The sequence below is a fragment of the Labrus bergylta genome, chromosome 10, assembly GCF_963930695.1.
Source record: "Labrus bergylta chromosome 10, fLabBer1.1, whole genome shotgun sequence".
In the NCBI taxonomy this organism is placed as follows: Eukaryota; Metazoa; Chordata; class Actinopteri; order Labriformes; family Labridae; genus Labrus; species Labrus bergylta.
Genome location: NC_089204.1, coordinates 6,414,001 through 6,432,164, shown reverse-complemented (window position 1 = coordinate 6,432,164; position 18,164 = coordinate 6,414,001). Strand labels below are relative to the sequence as shown.

The following is an 18,164-nucleotide window of genomic DNA, read 5'->3' as shown; positions in this document are numbered from 1 at the left end:
GCAAGTCAGCATCTATTGCATTAAAGTACGGTTTGTTTTATGTCTATTCTTAACAGACACAATGGTGTTTGTGTTGTAAAGACAATGATTGAACATGAATGAAAATAAACCGGTTCAATAGTATGTTATTACACCGGTATGTGTGTGCAGTCTGTTCTATATAAAGAAAAGCAAACAAAGACAGTCGCTCCTCACTCCCACGTCTCCTCTCCAGTTTCCAGATACTATCCTCCTGATCGTAAAGTGCACACGTACGAGCACGCACACACACACACACACACACACACATTTCCCTGTCTCTGCTTGGCGTCAATCACAGCGTGGACGTGCAGACTGAGGACCGGAGAGAGAGAGAGAGAGAGAGGGAGAGAGAGAGAGACAGAGGGAGAGAGAGAGTTGGGATGCAATCTCAAACCTCTCAGATGAGCTCTTAAATTAGACGTGAAGCCGTCAGGAGTCTCAGGCAGCGCTCGGCTAAATTACAGAACGTATTTTTAGTGAAGGCTAGCCTTCAGCTGAGGAACATCACTCACACGCCTGACTGACCCCAGTTTGTTCAACATTGACACTGTTTACACTCCTGTTACAGTGTGTATGTGTGTGTGTGTGTGTGTGTGTGTGTGTGTGTGTGTGTGTGTGTGTGTGTGTTTGTGTGTGTGTGTGTGTGTGTGTGTGTGTGTGTGTGTGTGTGTGTGTGTGAGAGAGACAGACAGACACAGACAGAATAAAAACATCAAATGTCAAACCAGAGTGTCATCCTAAACCACACATACACACACACACACACACACACACACTCACTCATCATGCAAAATAATCAGCTGATTGGTGGAAAGTCACGTACTGTGTTCAAATTTGTGATTTTGATCAACTTTGCATTTTCAGTGACTCTGAAACACATGATGGACCTCATGATGTCACACTTTAACACACTATTACACACTTTAACACACACTACACACTGATTTCTCTGTAACTGAGACTCTGAGAGGGAAATGTTTTCGTTGTGAAATCCCTGCTGACTGAATTAAGGTCAAGAAGACACCAGCTCAGTGATTTACAACAAACAGAGACACAGCTAGGGAAGCCCTTAAGGGACAAGTGAAATAAATACATCAGGTGATCCATTTTGAGAGTCTGAATTAGATCTGTTTTCTCTCCTGTTTTTATGACTCTAGTACAAGCTTATTAAAAAGTATTTGACAGGGCACGGTGGTACAGTGGTTAGCGCCTCACAGTGAGGAGGTTCCTGGTTTGAATCCCCGTCTGACAGGAGCCTCTCTGTGTGGAGTCTGCATGTTCTCCTCGTGCATGTGTGGGTTCTCTCCGGGTACTCCAGCTTCCTCCCACAGTCCAAAGACATGCGCGATAGGTTAACTGCTGACTCTATTGTCCATAGTGTGAGGTTGTCCGTCTCTATATGTCAGCTCTGTGATTGGCTGCAGTACAGTCCAGGGTGTAACCCCGCCTCTCGCCCAATGACAGCTGGGATCGGCTTCAGCCCCCCGTGACCGAAAAACGGTAAAGGAAATGGAGGGATGGAAATTGGTACATACTGTATGTGTAAACACCTGGCCAGCACACGTCAGACTCGGACAATCTGCGACATTTCCTCCGCTGGTCTATCTTTAGCGAGCTCTCTTCTGTGTCCGGGCCTGTTGTGTGTTTTGGGAACAGGAACCAGAGCCAGACACTAAAACAAAAGGACAACCCTCCCATCTTGAGGATGAAGGCAGGAGGCCAAAGCAGAACAAACAACAGGTTTGCATTGTTTAGGGAAAGCAGCTCAAGCAGCTCAAGATGAACATCCTGTGCAGCGTCATGGACCTTTTCCACTAAATAAGTGTGTGTTTGGTCATCAGGTCGGGGTGACACAGAGCTGATATACACAGATTAGATTTCTTTAATCTTGACCTGATAATCAAACCTTTAGTGACGAGGGACTGGAAAGAGAAAGTAAAAAGAAATTGGCATCTTAGGAGAAAATGTAAAAACAACAACTGGTAAAGGAATAAGAGAAGAAGTGTAATAGAAGGTATCAGACAAATAAATACATTGATTAATAATTTAAGTTTGAGTGTAAAGCTTTCATCTCTCCTTAAACCTCACATATTACGATATGTCAAATACACTTCACCATGTTTTTCTAACTCTAATATGTGTCTCTAGTCTGTCTACAAATCCCCCAATGATGAGCAAAGTCCATCGTTCTCCGTCTTTTGCCTGCTCCACTTTTCAGAAAATGTGAACTCAAACAGGTCGTTTGGAGATTTTCCCTTTGTGACTGCATCTGTTTCAAAATATCTTCGACATAAGCAGGGCCTTGACCACCACCTACTGCTCAGACCCGGGGCTCCAACAATGTAAAATCTAAGACCTGTCTAGGTGATGTCACCCAGTGGAATTTGAAGAGGACTTTTGAAGCCCATCATGGTGGTGGCCATATTGGAAAGAGTTGGAGCTGAGTTCAGCCTAACTGCCAATTTCCACAAAGTCTGTGCGTGCGCCCTCACAGGAGAACTACAAGATCACAAGAGAACTACAAGATCACAGGAGAACTACAAGATAACATGAGAACTACAAGATCACAAGAGAACTACAAGATCACGGGAGAACTACAAAATCTCAGGAGAACTACAAGATCACAGGAGAACTACAAGACCACGGGAGAACTACAAGATCACAGGAGAACTACAAGATCTCAGGAGAACTACAAGATCACAAGAGAACTACAAGATAACTGGAGAACTACAAGATAACATGAGAACTACAAGATCACATGAGAACTACAAGACCACAGGAGAACTACAAGATAACATGAGAACTACAAGATCACAGGAGAACTACAAGACCACAGGAGAACTACAAGATAACAAGAGAACTACGAGATCACAAGAGAACTACAAGACCACAAGAGAACTACAAGATCACAAGAGAACTACAAGATAACAAGAGAACTACAAGATAACATGAGAACTACAAGATCACAGGAGAACTACAAGATCTCAGGAGAACTACAAGATAACAAGAGAACTACAAGATCACAAGAGAACTACAAGATCACAGGAGAACTACAAGATCACAGGAGAGCTACAAGACCATGCGGGAATATAGAGAGAAAAACGAGCAAACAACATGCCGCTTTGTCTTTCTGAGGATGACTTCTTGTTCATTTGGTTCCTGTTTTGACGTAGTGTTGATAAAGTGATAGTAAATTCGATAGTGAGTCCGTACATTGTGTGCATTTCCTTGTCTTCCTGTGGGTGTAGTTCTATTCTGTCCTGCTTGACTCGTACTTACAGCATGCCCGTCGAAAATAGACTCTCATCGTATTTGAAACAGAGCGTAGTGATGCTGACAATCGCCAGGAAACAGGAGCGTGACTAGAGTGGAAGCGAACACAGTATGTGGGAATTGAATAAAATGCGTCAGTCAGATTCGCCCTGCCCCTAATTATGAAATTATGAATAATTCTTATCCTACATGACATCAAAACGGATGAGTTTTAAAAAAATAACTCCCCATAAAGCACGTGTTGAAAAAAAGCAATTCAAACCAAATTACTATTTGAACCAGGCTGTGAACGTGTGTTTTTCTGCAGGTTTTTCTTCATTTTTCCACACCAGATGTTTCTGCTTTGTAAATCTTATCATGAACTCTTAAACACATTTTGTCCCCGGGAAACAGCAGCCTCAGTTTTTCATTGTTTTCATAAATGTGCATTAAATATGTTTAAAAGCTAAAACCCTCAAAGTTACGTGTTTTTTTTTTTTTATCAGCTTTAGATCGGGAACTTTTCTCTTTGGTATTCTCAGGAGGTTCAGATCATGATATCCGTCTTACTCTTTTGTAACTCTCTGGCCCCCTCTGCTGGTTGTCTGTGTTTGACCTACTTTTTTTTCACTCATCTCACTGAAATCTGTCATCTCTGCATACCAGAGGAATTCATGGCTGACCTGCACAGAGCCTAATCTGATTGGTTTCACATAACCACAAGTCAATTCTTGGATAAGACAACAAAGAATACTTTCTTGGTTTATTACTATTGATTTATTTATATAAAAGTGCAGATAATCATAAATAGCGGTTATAAATAGTGAATGAATACAGGGTGGAATAAATACAATCAGAATTGTGTGATTCCATTTCTTACAGATCTGCAGAGTTTTTCATGTGTTCACATCTTAGAAGTAAAAAATAAACTAAAATCATAATAATACAAATGATTTATAATCGTCCATAATGAATCCTGGTCACCGAGTCGTCAGCAGGAAGATTTTTTATCCATCGCAGCGTGGTTATCCAGACCCTCACCTCCCAGCCAGTCCTCATTCAGCTCCCCCAGGATCTCCTGCAGGGACAGCTCGGGTAGAGCCGCGTGTGGGACCGGCGCTGGGTATGCAGGCTTTCTGCAGGCCTCCAGAGCTGCCCCGGTCCACGACTCCTCCAGCTGAGAGTACTGACCCTCCAGTGGGGGGCTGTTCTCCTCACCGGCGTCCCAATACCCGGAGTCAGGGGTGTCAGGCGTGGAGGAGTGGGAGGTAGAGCTGGGCATGTACATCTGCTCTGCTGATCCTGGATACATGAAGCTGGAGTTGTAGTTTCTCATCTCCAGAGGCAAGTGGCACCACAGAGGGGGGGTCTGGCTGCCAGGCTGGGACCAAAGGGCCCTCACAGGAGGACTGGAGCTGCTCCCCGCCTGTTGACCCTGCTGAAGCCCATACATGGAGCTGTAATGTGCATGCTCCTCCATGGTTGAGTAGGCTGGAGGACACTGTCCGTAGTAGCAGACTTCCTCCATCTCTTCCTTCACCTGGGCGGGGTAGGCAGGCGGGGGCCCCTGAGGCTGGCCCCTGCTGGCATGAGAGTCATGGACGGGGCTGTCAGTCTGCCACAGCGCTTTCTTTGCTCCTTTACACTTCAGAGTGCGAGCTCTTCTGTTCTGAAACCACACCTGGATGGAGAGAGAGAGAGAGAGAGAAGAGACAGCGCAGGTTAAAATCAGGAAATAAAAACACTTCAAGGATTTTTTTTTTGGTTAATCATCAACAGGCAGTCAGGGGGGATCAGCTCTCAGGGCATGTTGTACTGTCTATCTGTCAGCTGATAAAAACAGCTTGTGTCATCTTCTCAGATAGAGAAATAAAGTGATAGAGTGATAGCGTATCTGCAGGTCTATGCAGGATGCATTTGAACACAGAGCCTCCTGATGATAAGAAACTGCAGAGAAAAACTACAACAGAGAAAAACCTCACAACACAAACACACACAGCCATCTCAGGGTTTGTACTGTTCGATACAAAGATGACTCTCTATAAGGTAGTGACTGTGTACCTGTATGCGTGATTCTGGCAGGCCGGTGGTCTGGGACAGGTTCTCTCTGAGGCTGATGCCCGGGTACGGGTTGGTCTCAAAGGTGGCCCTCAGCAGCTCCACATGTTCTTTGGAGAAGCTGGTTCTCTTCCTGCGGCTGGCGCTGCGAGAGGAGCCGCCACTGGAGGGTCGGGCATCATCTGAGAGGACGAGGAGAGAGCCCGGTTACACATCAGACGGCATTTAGACGTCTTCTTCATGATTCTCCACTAAGTTCGGCCCAAAATGCTCGTTCTAATAAGTCATGAAAGTAATTTCTACATATCCAATCTGGCAGAACAAAAACATGTGACACTTAACCATGCTGTAACATTTCTCTCTTTGTTTACATTGATCTGGATTTGTACTGATTAAACTTACACACACAGTAAATAATTAAATACCATGACATGGGGGAACTGAAAAAGTCAAACATCTGTGAATAAATTGCTGGTTGCTGCAGAAGCTTTTTGCAGGATTATCATATCTAATCACACTAAACCTGCTTCTAAAATCTGTGAGCTGAAGCCCACCTACATGTCAGGAGGACGGTTTGTCTTTAACCAAACCCGACGACTGTTTGAAGTTTTTTACAGAACTGAAGCGAAACACAAAGTTGAAAATGCACTCAGCTTTAATTTCTTACCGTTGCTGGCGTCCTTCCACATGTTGAATCTCTGCAGCTGAATGAATGAATGAATGAATGAATGAATGAAGGTCTGAGTGCAGAGGAGTTCAGAGTGTTGCTCCTGTGTGTGACTCTCTGACTGTGTCTCCTGCTCCTGACAGGTACCTTTATATTGATCACCTGAGACCCAGAAGGCCATGGTAAAGCCTGAACAGAGCAGAGGGAGGGGGAAGTGGGGGGGTCGTTTTACTTTGAGGAAGAAGTACTCTGACCCCCCCCCCCCCCCCCCCACCCCACCCCACCCCACCACCCTCCTCGTTATCGCCTAATGTTAAGGTCAGTGGTGAATGTGAAGCTCTGCAGGACAAAAGAAAGTGTCCGTGTGCCTCATCGATACCACTTCAGTGAAAGACGACAAACATGTGAGTGTGTGTGAACGTGGGACACATTAAGACACATCAGTGAGACCCAAAGACAGAGAGCTTTATGCAGCGGCTTTAATTTTTTTAATAGTTATTATTATAAAAAGCTTTGTCTGTATAAAGGTGCATGTTTATTCTTAAACATATTTTATTAGTTTAACTTAAAATAAACACAGGAGAAGGCAGCACAGATGTTTCCAAACCTTTAAAAGAAATGAAAAAAGAAAAGCTAACATGGCTCATAACAACATGCACACATGAACACAAAGCCTTCTTTGGATTAACTACAGGCCAGGGAAAAATGTGACTGTGACATACACATAAAAACTTATAGAAGAGCACTGACTTCAGGGCGCTAGTACAGAGAGGCCAGGCGTCACATCCTTTACCATGCAGCATTCAGCTGCTTCATACACTCCGATCGTACAGGATGAACTCTGAACTTTAATGAACTTGCTCCCGAAATCCCTCTTTTACTCATGTGATACTTTAGACTGTTTGTATGTGCTGTCCTGTATATGTTTGTGTTGTGTTTTTATTCTCTCGGTGTAAGGTATATTCCCCTTGGGGCATTAAAAGATTTCATTCAACACGGCGATGATCTTGTTTTAGAGTAAGGTCTTGTACCTGCTTTTTGTAAAGTGCCTTGAGATAACACTTGTTATAATTTGGCGCTATACAAATAAAGATTGGCTGATTGATTTTCATGATTGTGGGAAGACAAGATCAATGATAAAACTGTGAAAAACTTACAAAAGTGTGTCCATGTCTCATGCTTGCAACACGACGTAGAAGTACAAAACAACATAATTTAAATCTCAAACATGAAAAAACAAACGTGGTGATTCTTGGAATGAACCTTTAAGTTACTTTAAGAGGTTTTAGGGGGCGCTAGAGGACATGATCTAAGACGTGAACACAAATTCACATCGTTATGTTTGATTATTATGAAGCGAACTACTAAAAAAAAAGTTAGAAAAAAATCATCAGTAAGTCCCATTAGTGATCCACTCTCTTGAAGAATAATCACAGAGTTAAAGCATGCACTCTGAACTTTATTTATAGAGCACACAGCCGATCCAACGAGCTGAGCAGAGGAAAACACAACGCAGGAGAGAGTAACAGATAAGAAGAATGAGGGGACAGGTAACGATTTTGTGCAGTGGTGATTGAACATTGAAGATAAATGAGTAGAAATATGTTTGAAGGAGAGTCTTAAAAACACCAAAAATGAGTGAAGGACGGATGTTGGGAGATAAAGAGGGTCACAGTGTAAGCAGTAATGAACCTGCATGAAGGGCACAATCAATCCATTCTTACTGAGTCAAACAAACATCAGTCATCCGGGACGTACTGGAGCTCAGAATAAATGTTGGTTAATTGCTGTCACAAGACCTCTAATGACTCCACGTCGTTCAGACGGTCACTTAACACGTCTTTCTCCACGTTTCATTGCTGCCCCTTTAATTCTAATCTGACTATTGTTGCTCCTCTGATTGGTGTGAATCCCAAAACAGCAAACTGATTAACCATCGTCAGTGTTAAAGAATCACTAACTCCCAAGATGTTAGCTGAATTTAAAGACGAGCTGAAGCCCGTCAGTGGCTCCTCTCGTCTTTTCTTATGCATGAGCAGCGTCTCATTATCTCCAGAGGAGGAGAAATAACAAGCCCGGCTAATTGTTCACTGATTAACGGACGGTAGCTCTGCTGCACAAAGAGAGAGAGAGAGAGCAAGAGGGGAGAGCCTGTCAGCGGGGTCGACATGTCCAGGCTTTGACCCAGCTGTGTGCAGATGTTGTGAGGATTAACCTCTCTATGCTGAGCTCTGCAGGGTCGACACTGTACCTGAATGTTAAACTTCAATGTGGGGAAAATCAAACCATGACGATACCTGTTTCAAAAACACAGCATCAAACATAGAAGTCCTAGTCTCCTAATATTTGGACATTTGTTGATTTGATCTGAAATGTGCAGCTCACTTCTGCAAACCGTCCAAAGTGCACAAATACAACTCTCTCTCTCTCTCTCTCTCTCTCTCTCTCTCTTCTGCTCGAAGCAGCTTTTTAGTTAAAGATTTGACTGAAGTTCTGAGTTTAGTTGAACCTGCCGTACATTTCGGTACTAGACTGCATCGTTTGAAAACACGTGGTATCAAATCGTATCGCAGTATGGGAGACAGCTTCAGTGCTCTGACATGCTGCGAGAAAACGTGTACAGGACGTTTAATTTGATTTGATTTAAAATGTATTTAACCAGGAAAACCTCATTGAGATGAAGAATAATTTATAATAGTGTCCTGGTCATGACAGGCAGCAGCACAATAGACAAGTTACAGAGCTACATACAGGAAGTCACACGTTTGCCTCCAGGAGTTATACCTTTTAACTTTCCTTAAAGCTCGTACTGAACTGAGAAAACTGGCGTTCAAGAATTCTGCTCCCTCTTCTTGGAATTGGTTGCAAGAGTAACCAATCTTGTAAGATAGATTCTTCATTTCAGTGAGACTCCTGGTTAAATAAAAGATAAAAAATGAAACACAGAACGATTACAGATACAGATCAGCACATCCTGAGTCTCAGAGCAGAAAAGTCATCATCTACAACCTGAAGCATCGTCCTCCAACACCTTCAATCTACTTTAAAACATATCTGAAGGGACCAGATCCCGATCATTCTGCAAAGGCAGCGTACCTGAAACTTATTTTCCTCATTTCAACACCACTGTAAATATTAACGGACGAAGCCTGTGTGACGTCAGACATGTGTTCCTGCAGGGGGCTCAGGAGGCATATCGGCAGCAGCCGCCCAGCTGTCAATCATGTACGCGCCTAGCTATGGATAACACGTATCGTTCTCGAAATAAAAAAAATCACCCCCGTACAGCGTGTGCTACTGAGGACAATAATTAATCAGATCTATTTGGTTTTTTTTTTGTACCAGGCTGTAAACATGTTAATTTATGATGTAAAAACGTTTTTTTCCTTCCCATGTGTGTGTGACTTCCTGTGTTTTTGGAGCCAGCCTCTAGTGGACGCTCGATGAACTGCAGGATTTTGCACTTCTGTTGGCTTCATTTTTCAAGACCGGAAGTTGCCGCTTGTTCAAGACATACTTTAGGAACATATAACAACAACAAGCTGTGACTTCTTTGTGCTTTGAGTTTATTTCTCTGTGTCCGGTCTGATGCTCGTACGTCTCTTTGACCATGTGACGTTCTCTGAGCAGAGAAAACACCGACTCTGAAGTCAAACAGTGCAGAGGGGTCAAAGTGCAGACGCAAACTTCCAGTGTTTGTGGGCGTAATAGAAAACAATGCAGCTTGAAGTCTATCAGACTTATCTAATACAACAAAAACCAGCGAAGAACTCTTCTTTTATCTTTATCTGGAATAACTTCAAGAATCAATGTCTCCGTGTGGAGACGGCTCCTGAGAGTCCCGACTCCTCGCTCCGCTGTGCTGCGACCAGAATCCCTATCAGAGGCTTTACACAACAGGGCACCCGCTGCTGTAACCCAACTACCACGAGTCACGTTTACTCTGAAGGTTGATGTGGAATAAGTTGTGTTTTTTGATGTTAAAAAAGTACACTTTGCTTCAGAAAAAGTCTTATCAATGAAGCAGATTAAACGGGCAGTTAGCATACAATGATCGAGTGATTAAAGATAACCAAACACTGGTTCAGCTTAGAGGCTATTCACTTCATGTAAAATGACTATGAAGAGCTTTGTGTGGCGTTCACTGACACAACACAGATCTGCATATTAAAACAAACGGTCATATGATCAGTTTATCTCTTTATGTAAAGTTTAATCCTGCGAGCAGACGGGGCTGTCAATCACAGGACGACCCAAACATCCAAATATGGAGCAACCACTGAAGTCTGATCAACTGACAGAAAGTATTCACACTGTTGATGCTTTATTATTGTATGGTTTTGCAATATGACACAAAATAAAATTTTATATACGATATAACACAACATGATGTGATACGGTATATTATACCAAATACAATGCGACAAAAGATTTGATATATGAGATAAATAAGACCGGAGGTCCTCAGGTAACTACTCAACATACACATGATAACTATAACAGGTTAGAGCGCATCCTTTCTGAATCCAAATATCTGGACTCTTTGTGCAGCTGCATACCTTCTTATCCAACATCAGATTATTCTCTGTATCTGCGTGGGAAAAGTTTAGACACTTTGAAAGAGTCTAAAACACTGAGAGGAGTTTAAAGTATGTGGCCTCACTACATGAAGTCCCCGCTCTGAATCACAGACTATCTGAAAGCAAACAGCTCGCACCCGGATAAAGTCTGACAGGACGGCAACTGATACTTAATGCATCACTTTTTTTTAATCTCACTTCCATGGAGTACAAGGAGGGTGGAAAAAAGCACTCTTATCACGAGGTAAGAGTGCAAATATATAATAAAGGAATGACACAGGGATAAATAAATATGCAAATAAATAGACCAATGAATAAACATAGTAGAATAATTGTACCCTTTTGACATGTATTTGTTATTTAATACTGTATATGTTGGGTTTTCTACATCTAATAGCAGATCTGTTTCTTGTGCATAAATCAGTTAATATGTTTAACACTACTTTACTAAATAAGACACTATAGTTTAAGTATTACAATTATACTCACTCTCTTTATTTATATCCTAAAGTTGTGTCTTTATGTATTGTAAGCATGTCTGTAAACTAATCCTGTACACAAACAAAGCAAAAATATTAAAATAAGCAACTTTTTTTTTTTTTTGGCTCATGACCGCACTTTGACTTCACAAAACTCTGGCAACCTCAGACATCCAAAACACGTAGGCTACAGCTTCTTGCTCAAATTAATTTGTTTTGGATCATGAAATATTTGAAACATTCAGGTTAAAGCACCTTTACGTTTTTTTGGTGTTTATTATTGTGGACTGAGGAATAAAGGGAGGGAGGACATTTCTGCAGACAGACACAGACTCTGCAAGTTTCTTGTTTTGGCATTGGCTACCTTTGACCCAGCCTGGGGTCAATACATTTTAATATACAATATATTCGTTATTGACCAATACATACTAATTTCGGGCGACCCCACGTGGAGTCGGGACCCCACGGTTGGTAAAGCCTTTAGTAGGTGCTCTGTGTTGTATCTTCTCATTATTACATAATTCTCTTCATGTCATTTCCCCGCACAGACAGATATGTCCATCCTGCCACGCGGTAGGTACCTCTCTCCTCCCGCCGCTGTTCCCGCACGGTCACATTTGACGGGGGGACCACAGCAGAACGGCAGCAGCGATGGCTAAAAGTGATGGATGCGATTACTTTAAGAGAACCAGCTTGTTCTGGATCATTTCTGTCACATTTGGGATGGGACACCTAGCTGTAAGTTCAATTATAAAGTAGATTTGTTATTATTTATTTTTAATAAATACTGTTTTTGTTTTTCATTTTCTCGCCGTGAATGCCACATAGAGATTGTGTTTCGCAAAACATCTTCCGGCTGGTTTATTATTGTCAAATTCGCTTTTAACTCCACAGAAATTGAAATGTTTAAATGTAATTTAGATTCTAAAAGTCTAGAAAATGTTCTTGTGTAAACACATGTTTAGTTGATGTATTATCTTATCGGGATTTATCAGCCTCTCTTTAGGAGCAAAGGTGAAACTCAGCCTCGTCCTAAGTCCAGTTTTTGTCCACTGTCCCGACTTTGAGATACTCTCTGTTATTTTAAAGCAAACAAACCCGTGCTAAACCTCTTTTGTAAATATGCTAATTTAAGCCTCATACTCACCTGTAGCTGTGCAGCAGAGGTGAACGTGTTATTTTGGGGTTAATTGAGCTGAAGAGCTGTGTCAAGAAAATATGAGACTATTTCATCATTTGATAGTAAAATGTGATGTATGATACAATTTTCTGTCAAAAAAAAAACGCAGGTGTGTTTGATTTCAACCCTGCTTTTATTTTGAAATAAAGTAAGGACCTTCTGGTAGATGTCAGCACATGAACTAATGCTGCATTCATGTGGTGTCGGACAGACCGGAAAAAAGAATCTCCAAGTTGAAAAATGAACATGAACACCTGCTCAGACTTCCCGACTTGGTGTCGGAATCGTCATCACCTGGGGGGCAAAACATACTTTTTATTAATTCACATATTGCACATCAACTTTTTGTTTAAATATAACTTGGAACAGTTGCATGTCACACATCCTCTTCTTAGCGTCCACGCTTTTTTTTTTGCTGTTGTTACATCATTCTCACTTTCAGAACTGAAATCATGTGAACACACTGAAGTCGGAAGAACGACTTCCCAACTCGGAAACTTGGAGCACCCGAGCTGCACATGAATGCAGCATTAAGCCCAGAAACAGGAAATGGTTAGGGATACCAAACTGAGGTCAAAGGAACGGTAACAAAGGTCAATGTGTGATTTCATGGATATTACTTTGGACTCGTCAGCTGAGCTGTCTGAGAGTTTGTTAAAGTGGAATGAGACATTCAGAGATGCAGCAGTGTCCTTCTTTTACATCACTGAGACTACAGGGAGACACCTGAAAGTTCACAGTTAAACTATAAACTCTGTCGTTTTGGGTGATCGACGACATAAATAAACATGACGTTGAACCCTCAGAGCAGAGGGCCCCTTCCAACAATAACACCTTTGTCACAGTCCACACGGACACCTGACCTGTTCCAGGTGCACAAAAGAGGACAAAAGCCGTCACGACACAATGAGACATTCTGATTTACATTCCACTGAGATCTGATTGTGTGCAGGGCTCATTTTATTTTAGAGATGTAATGAACAAATACGGACAATTTAAAACAATATCACTAATCTGCAGGAATATATTTCCTTTTGTACTTTCTGAGTATATAAGTATATAAAACATTAAGTGCACTTGTGTATCTACATATATAACTGTGTTCAGTCCTCGATTGTTTGAATTGTTTGTTTTTAGGGAATGTTTCAGTTTCTATCTGTAGATTTCATGTTAACTGATTGTTGGTTGGAGCAGATTTCCACTTAGAGAAAACATTGATTCTGAGGGAACATTTGGAACCCCCCCAAAAAAAAAAAAAATGATTTTTTTTTTTCAAAATGGAAATCCCGTTAAAGAAAAACCCAACATGGTGCTCTCAGCCATAACTGTGTCAGATTCCATTTCAGTTTCATAACAAAGCTGCTCTTTGTGGAACATCTCTGCGTTTGTGTCATCATCTAAATCACTGCAGAGACTTTAACAACCGAGAGAACCTGACATCATACAGCTCATTATCTGCCAGCTGCCCTGGGATTTTTTATATTTAAACTTTAATGGACCAGATAATCGGGAAGCAGTCACTCAGTCTCTCCAGCTGCATGGCGTCATGTGTGCAGATTATCACAGAGTCAGTAACCACACAGTCCTGAAATTCTTTATTTCTGCTAGAAGAACATCCATAAAGGTCACATGTCGTCTGAGTCTTTTAAAGCTTGTCATACTTTGCTAACTTTATGAATGTATGAATATTCAGCCTCTCTGTCTGTGATTTTCAGTGCATGGTGTTTGCACCGGAAATAATTCCCTTCCAGCACCTCGGCCCGTACGGCACCTTCTGCAGATACCTGCTGGATAACTATGCCGGCGTCCTGCATAAAATGTGAGTGATTTGAAATGCTGCTGCTCATTCAGTTTGTGTGAGAAATGTTGATTACATCCTTAGGAGGGCCTTTCATTTTTTACTTAAAGGGGACATATTATGAAAAATCCACTCTGACAGTGTTTTTGAACATTTATTTGTGTAACCTGAGTGTCTACTGATCCACAAAATGTGAAATAAACACATCCAGTCCTTTGTTTGTGGTCTGCATAAGTCTTACAACACAGAGGAGTGTGAATGTGTTCTCCTTGTGATGTCACAGTGGGATTTTGGATCTCCACCCATGGACTCCACACGCAGTCTAGAGCAAAACTTTTGCGCAGGTCCATCATCTTTATTCTCGCTAGCAAAGGAGTTATGTCTACTGGGAAAACTCAGGGGGGGCTCATTGCATTTAAAGAGACACACACACCAAAACGGAGCGTTCTGAGAGAGCTGGTTTATACAGGGTCACAAACCTCCTCTGGTGCTTGATTCATGTTATATTTTGACCAAAGCACAGCACAGATGTTTCATTTAGACCACAGGGGGACTGTTTGAAAAGGTGGAGAAGGGGGGGAATATGTCCTCTTGAAAGAGTGAGCATGTGAGTCATCTCCTATCATGAGATAACAAAATAAAGAGAGGTACAGCCGTCAACATGAGTCCATTCCATGATCTTAGTTTAATATGTTGCCAAAACAGATCCCATCTCTCTGTCATCTTTCCTCCCACATTCATTTTTCCCAACATGTATTCAGTCCATTCCTGCACAGTGGGCCCCCCGGGGTCCTTCCAATTTTCGCTGTATAATCCTCGTTGCTGTGATAAATACAACTTTTAAAATGCTACATTTTGGGATTTGTTACTTTAGGCACCAATGTCTTGTCACTAAGGAGGCAAAGTCGTGGGTGCACCGGGAGAGTTACACCAAAATGGACGCAGCATAGCACATTCCCAGATCAGATTTAAATATGAGCCCAAGTCGTTCTTACACTTCCTACAACAGCTGTTCTTTATTGTTGAGAATAACAGCAGAGGCATATTGAGGATCCTACAACTTAAAACACTACAAATTCAGGTCCTCAGAGATCCTTCATTCAAATGTTTCAATCCCAGAGCGAGGGGGATGGTGTCATTGTGAACTGCACCATCGGTCGATTGTCCTTCAAAACAGTCATCACAGCTTTGCAGCCGTATCGACTCTGTAACATCTGCATCGATATGTATTAACAAGGAGCACATGACCATATATTTCCATATGGATGTTTTGAGCACAGCCCTAGATCTCTCAGCTGGAATACTCTCTTTAATCAACGTTAATGTTTTTAATCCGTTTACAGGTCGTTAACACGACTTTGCCAATGAGTCGTTTCCCTCAGGTGACCCGCTGCAGCGCCCTCACCCTCGCCCTATTAAGATAGTGATCAGAAGATAACGACGGATGTTAAAGTCATGTGACTCCCCGAGCAGCCTGAGCAGGGAGGGACCGTTCAGTGTTTGTTGGTTTGATTCTTGTGACGTGATTGATCCTTTCCAGGTCGTCATGTGATTGCTGTTTAAAGTAAACAAACAAACAGCGTAATGTTTAAAAGTGTTACAAGTCTTCTTTAAGAACTCGAGGGATCTTTTATTGATCATCAAAGCGGTTTTCACATCTGTACTCCTGATATATATCTAGTTAACTTCAGGATATTCTCCTGACCTGGCTGTTCACATATGCTCCTCATAGCTATATAAGTCAACAAAAAATGAAGAACACATTATGTGAGCGGAGATTGTAGCAGTCGTGGGCAGACGGTCAATGCACCAACAAGTCACAGGATATCGCTCCCCCCTCTTATTGGCTCGAGGTGAATTCTCCTGATTATATCCTGCTGTGTCCTCACATCAACTCAATCTGACTTGCTGCGGAAAAAATACCAGGGGTCTGGCAGGAGAAACTCTGGGTGAAAAATGTGTTCACACATACAGCTCCTCCTGGAAATATCAGGAGTTTTTCAGGAGTCTGAAAGCTCTAAAAGTTTAAAGTATTGTTGTTCTGAACGGACAGTCTGCAGAGGTTCACGTGTTTCTCTGTGTTTCAGGTGGTGGGCTGCCTGGGCAGTCCATGTGTTTGAGGCCTGGTTTGCGTTGAGGGTGTGCAGGTAAGAAAAAAAACATGACAAACAGCGTCCACTAGATGGTGCTAAAATCTAATTTTTCACAAAACTGTTTCCTTCGTCTTCCTCTGAAAATGTGGGTCTCAGGAAAAGTTTAATAACTCCCTAAAAGTCTTCATAGTATGTAGATGCCAAACTAACATCGGAAACCTTCTCATTTGAGATGTTACTGGTTTGTGACAACAATAACTAAGTCAATCCTCCAATCAATCAAAACTTTATTAATCACTCAGGGTCCAGAGGAAACGATTCAAAAGACATAAAATACAATGCAGAGTATAAAAACATGCAACATGGATGCAATGCATGGTATGAAATCATTCAATAAATAAAAACAACGCCCTCAGAGAATACAGCTGTACCAGTGTGTCCATATCTGGGATTGATAGCGTGCTGTGCTGCACTTGATGCTCGTCAAGACCAGCATGGTTTTATTCTGTGAGTTATTGAGTCGGCAAATCAATTTAGAAATAAGATTAGAAGATCATTTTCTGGGGCGCCGGTTTTCTAGTGGTTAGTGTACGCCCCATGTATGAAGGCTGTAGTCCTCCAAGCGGACGGCCTCTCATGCATGTCATTCCCTACTTTCTGTCTCCCTGATTCCTGACTCTATCCACTGTGCTGTCTCAAAACAAAAGCAGAAAAAGCCCAAAAATAAACCTTAAAAAATGAACATAATTACTGTTGGGGCTTTTCTGCCTTTATTTGATAGGTCAGGGGACATCTCTTACCTTATTCTATCCCAGCGTACCTGTGCAGTACTCTAGCGCCCCACTGTAACAATAACACACAGCCTCTGTATAAGGATTCCTGACTTATCCTTTCAGCAGTAATTACATTTTTTCAATCATTTTTGAACCATTTGTTGACTTTGGAGTAAAAAAAAAAAAAAATGCTGAGTCATGATGAGAATGGAGAAACTGTAAGAATAAGAACACAATGGAGGAGCAGTCTGATTTCATTTCATTGTTTGGTGTCTCTGTGTGTCTGCAGTAAAAAAGGAATCACCAACACGTCCGCTCGCTGCCTGTGGTGCGTCCAGACCTTTCTGTTCGGCTTCGCCTCCCTCAGCCTGCTCCTCAAGTTCGACCCCGAGCGTCCCAAACAGCACTGACGGCTGCAGGACAAGGACGAGCCCGCAGAACAACACGCTGAGTCCAGCGTCCTGCCTCCTCAAACCCCCTTTGCTAAATCCTGCTGAGAGGGCGAGCAGAGGAAGACAGTCGAGCCTCTCCTTTAACTAAGTTTTGAAGTGAACACTACATTTTCTTACTAAGTCTCCATCTCATTCCACAGATGTTCTAACCATATAAAGGACAGTTGTATTTCCTTTATGATAATATGTTTTTTAATATATAATAATAATGAAACAGATAATCTCAGAGATCTTTTAATAAACGTGTGCCGAGCTGAATATTTAGTGCAATAGAAGAGGAATCTTTTCTAAAATCATTTTTTACCCTCATGATGTTTACAATCAGCGTGTCTGATGGAGGTGTGCAGATTTTCTCAGCTGCTGTGATAAAAAATAATAACGAAGTTTAGTTGTAGATGGTACAATCCACGTGTCCTTAAAGCGTGCTGCTGAGTGTGTTAACAACCTTCTCATTCGCCTTTCTTTTCCCTGAAGTGCTTAGAGTTTAAATTTCAAACTGTAGGCTGGAAGTCCTGGATGTTAATGCTGCAAAAATAAAGAGTGACTGAACAAACTGCACTGATTGTGTTTCACTCGCTGTTTTTAAATCTCCCTAAAAATGTGCAGAAACCTGCAGCCATCATGCTAACAACAGAGCTGAGACACTTTGAACCAAACCCTGACAACGGTTTTTGTTGATGTCGTTAGATTTGTCCCTGGTGTTATCTCACACATATATAAGCTGATTAGAGTTTATAAAGGCTCATTTCAGATTTTTTTCACACTTAAACATTCAGTAAAGTAACGTCACTTAAAGGCAGGGTTGGTAATT

At 41.9% G+C, this 18,164-nt stretch overlaps 2 protein-coding genes across 2 annotated transcripts; one reads left to right on the top strand and one right to left on the bottom strand.

The window, feature by feature from the left end:
- Positions 1-4,102: 4,102 nt before the first annotated feature.
- Positions 4,103-6,020, bottom strand: mxtx1 (mix-type homeobox gene 1). The gene is made up of 3 exons (XM_065959775.1): positions 5,999-6,020; positions 5,335-5,513; positions 4,103-4,954 (listed from the first exon to the last, which is right to left on the bottom strand). Exons 1-3 carry the CDS (start codon positions 6,018-6,020, stop codon positions 4,265-4,267), a joined length of 891 nt encoding a protein of 296 aa, XP_065815847.1. The 3' UTR covers positions 4,103-4,264.
- A 5,617-nt stretch (positions 6,021-11,637) lies between these two features.
- Positions 11,638-17,911, top strand: tmem254 (transmembrane protein 254). The gene is made up of 4 exons (XM_020641295.3): positions 11,638-11,795; positions 13,953-14,056; positions 16,123-16,182; positions 17,191-17,911. The coding sequence occupies exons 1-4, from the start codon at positions 11,709-11,711 to the stop codon at positions 17,309-17,311; spliced, it is 372 nt and encodes a 123-aa protein (XP_020496951.1). The 5' UTR covers positions 11,638-11,708; the 3' UTR covers positions 17,312-17,911.
- Positions 17,912-18,164: the final 253 nt, after the last annotated feature.

Bases quoted from the DNA above. Each gene is read 5' to 3' on its own strand.
- mxtx1 (XM_065959775.1), bottom strand. From the start codon at position 6,020: ATGTGGAAGGACGCCAGCAACG. The intron at 5,514-5,998 runs GTAAGAAATTAA...TCGTCCTCTCAG, and splicing joins GTGGAAGGACGCCAGCAACG to ATGATGCCCGACCCTCCAGT. The intron at 4,955-5,334 runs GTACACAGTCAC...CTCTCCATCCAG, and splicing joins TGCCAGAATCACGCATACAG to GTGTGGTTTCAGAACAGAAG.
- tmem254 (XM_020641295.3), top strand. From the start codon at position 11,709: ATGGCTAAAAGTGATGGATGCGATTACTTTAAGAGAACCAGCTTGTTC. The intron at 11,796-13,952 runs GTAAGTTCAATT...TGTGATTTTCAG, and splicing joins TTGGGATGGGACACCTAGCT to TGCATGGTGTTTGCACCGGA. The intron at 16,183-17,190 runs GTAAGAAAAAAA...GTGTGTCTGCAG, and splicing joins TTTGCGTTGAGGGTGTGCAG to TAAAAAAGGAATCACCAACA.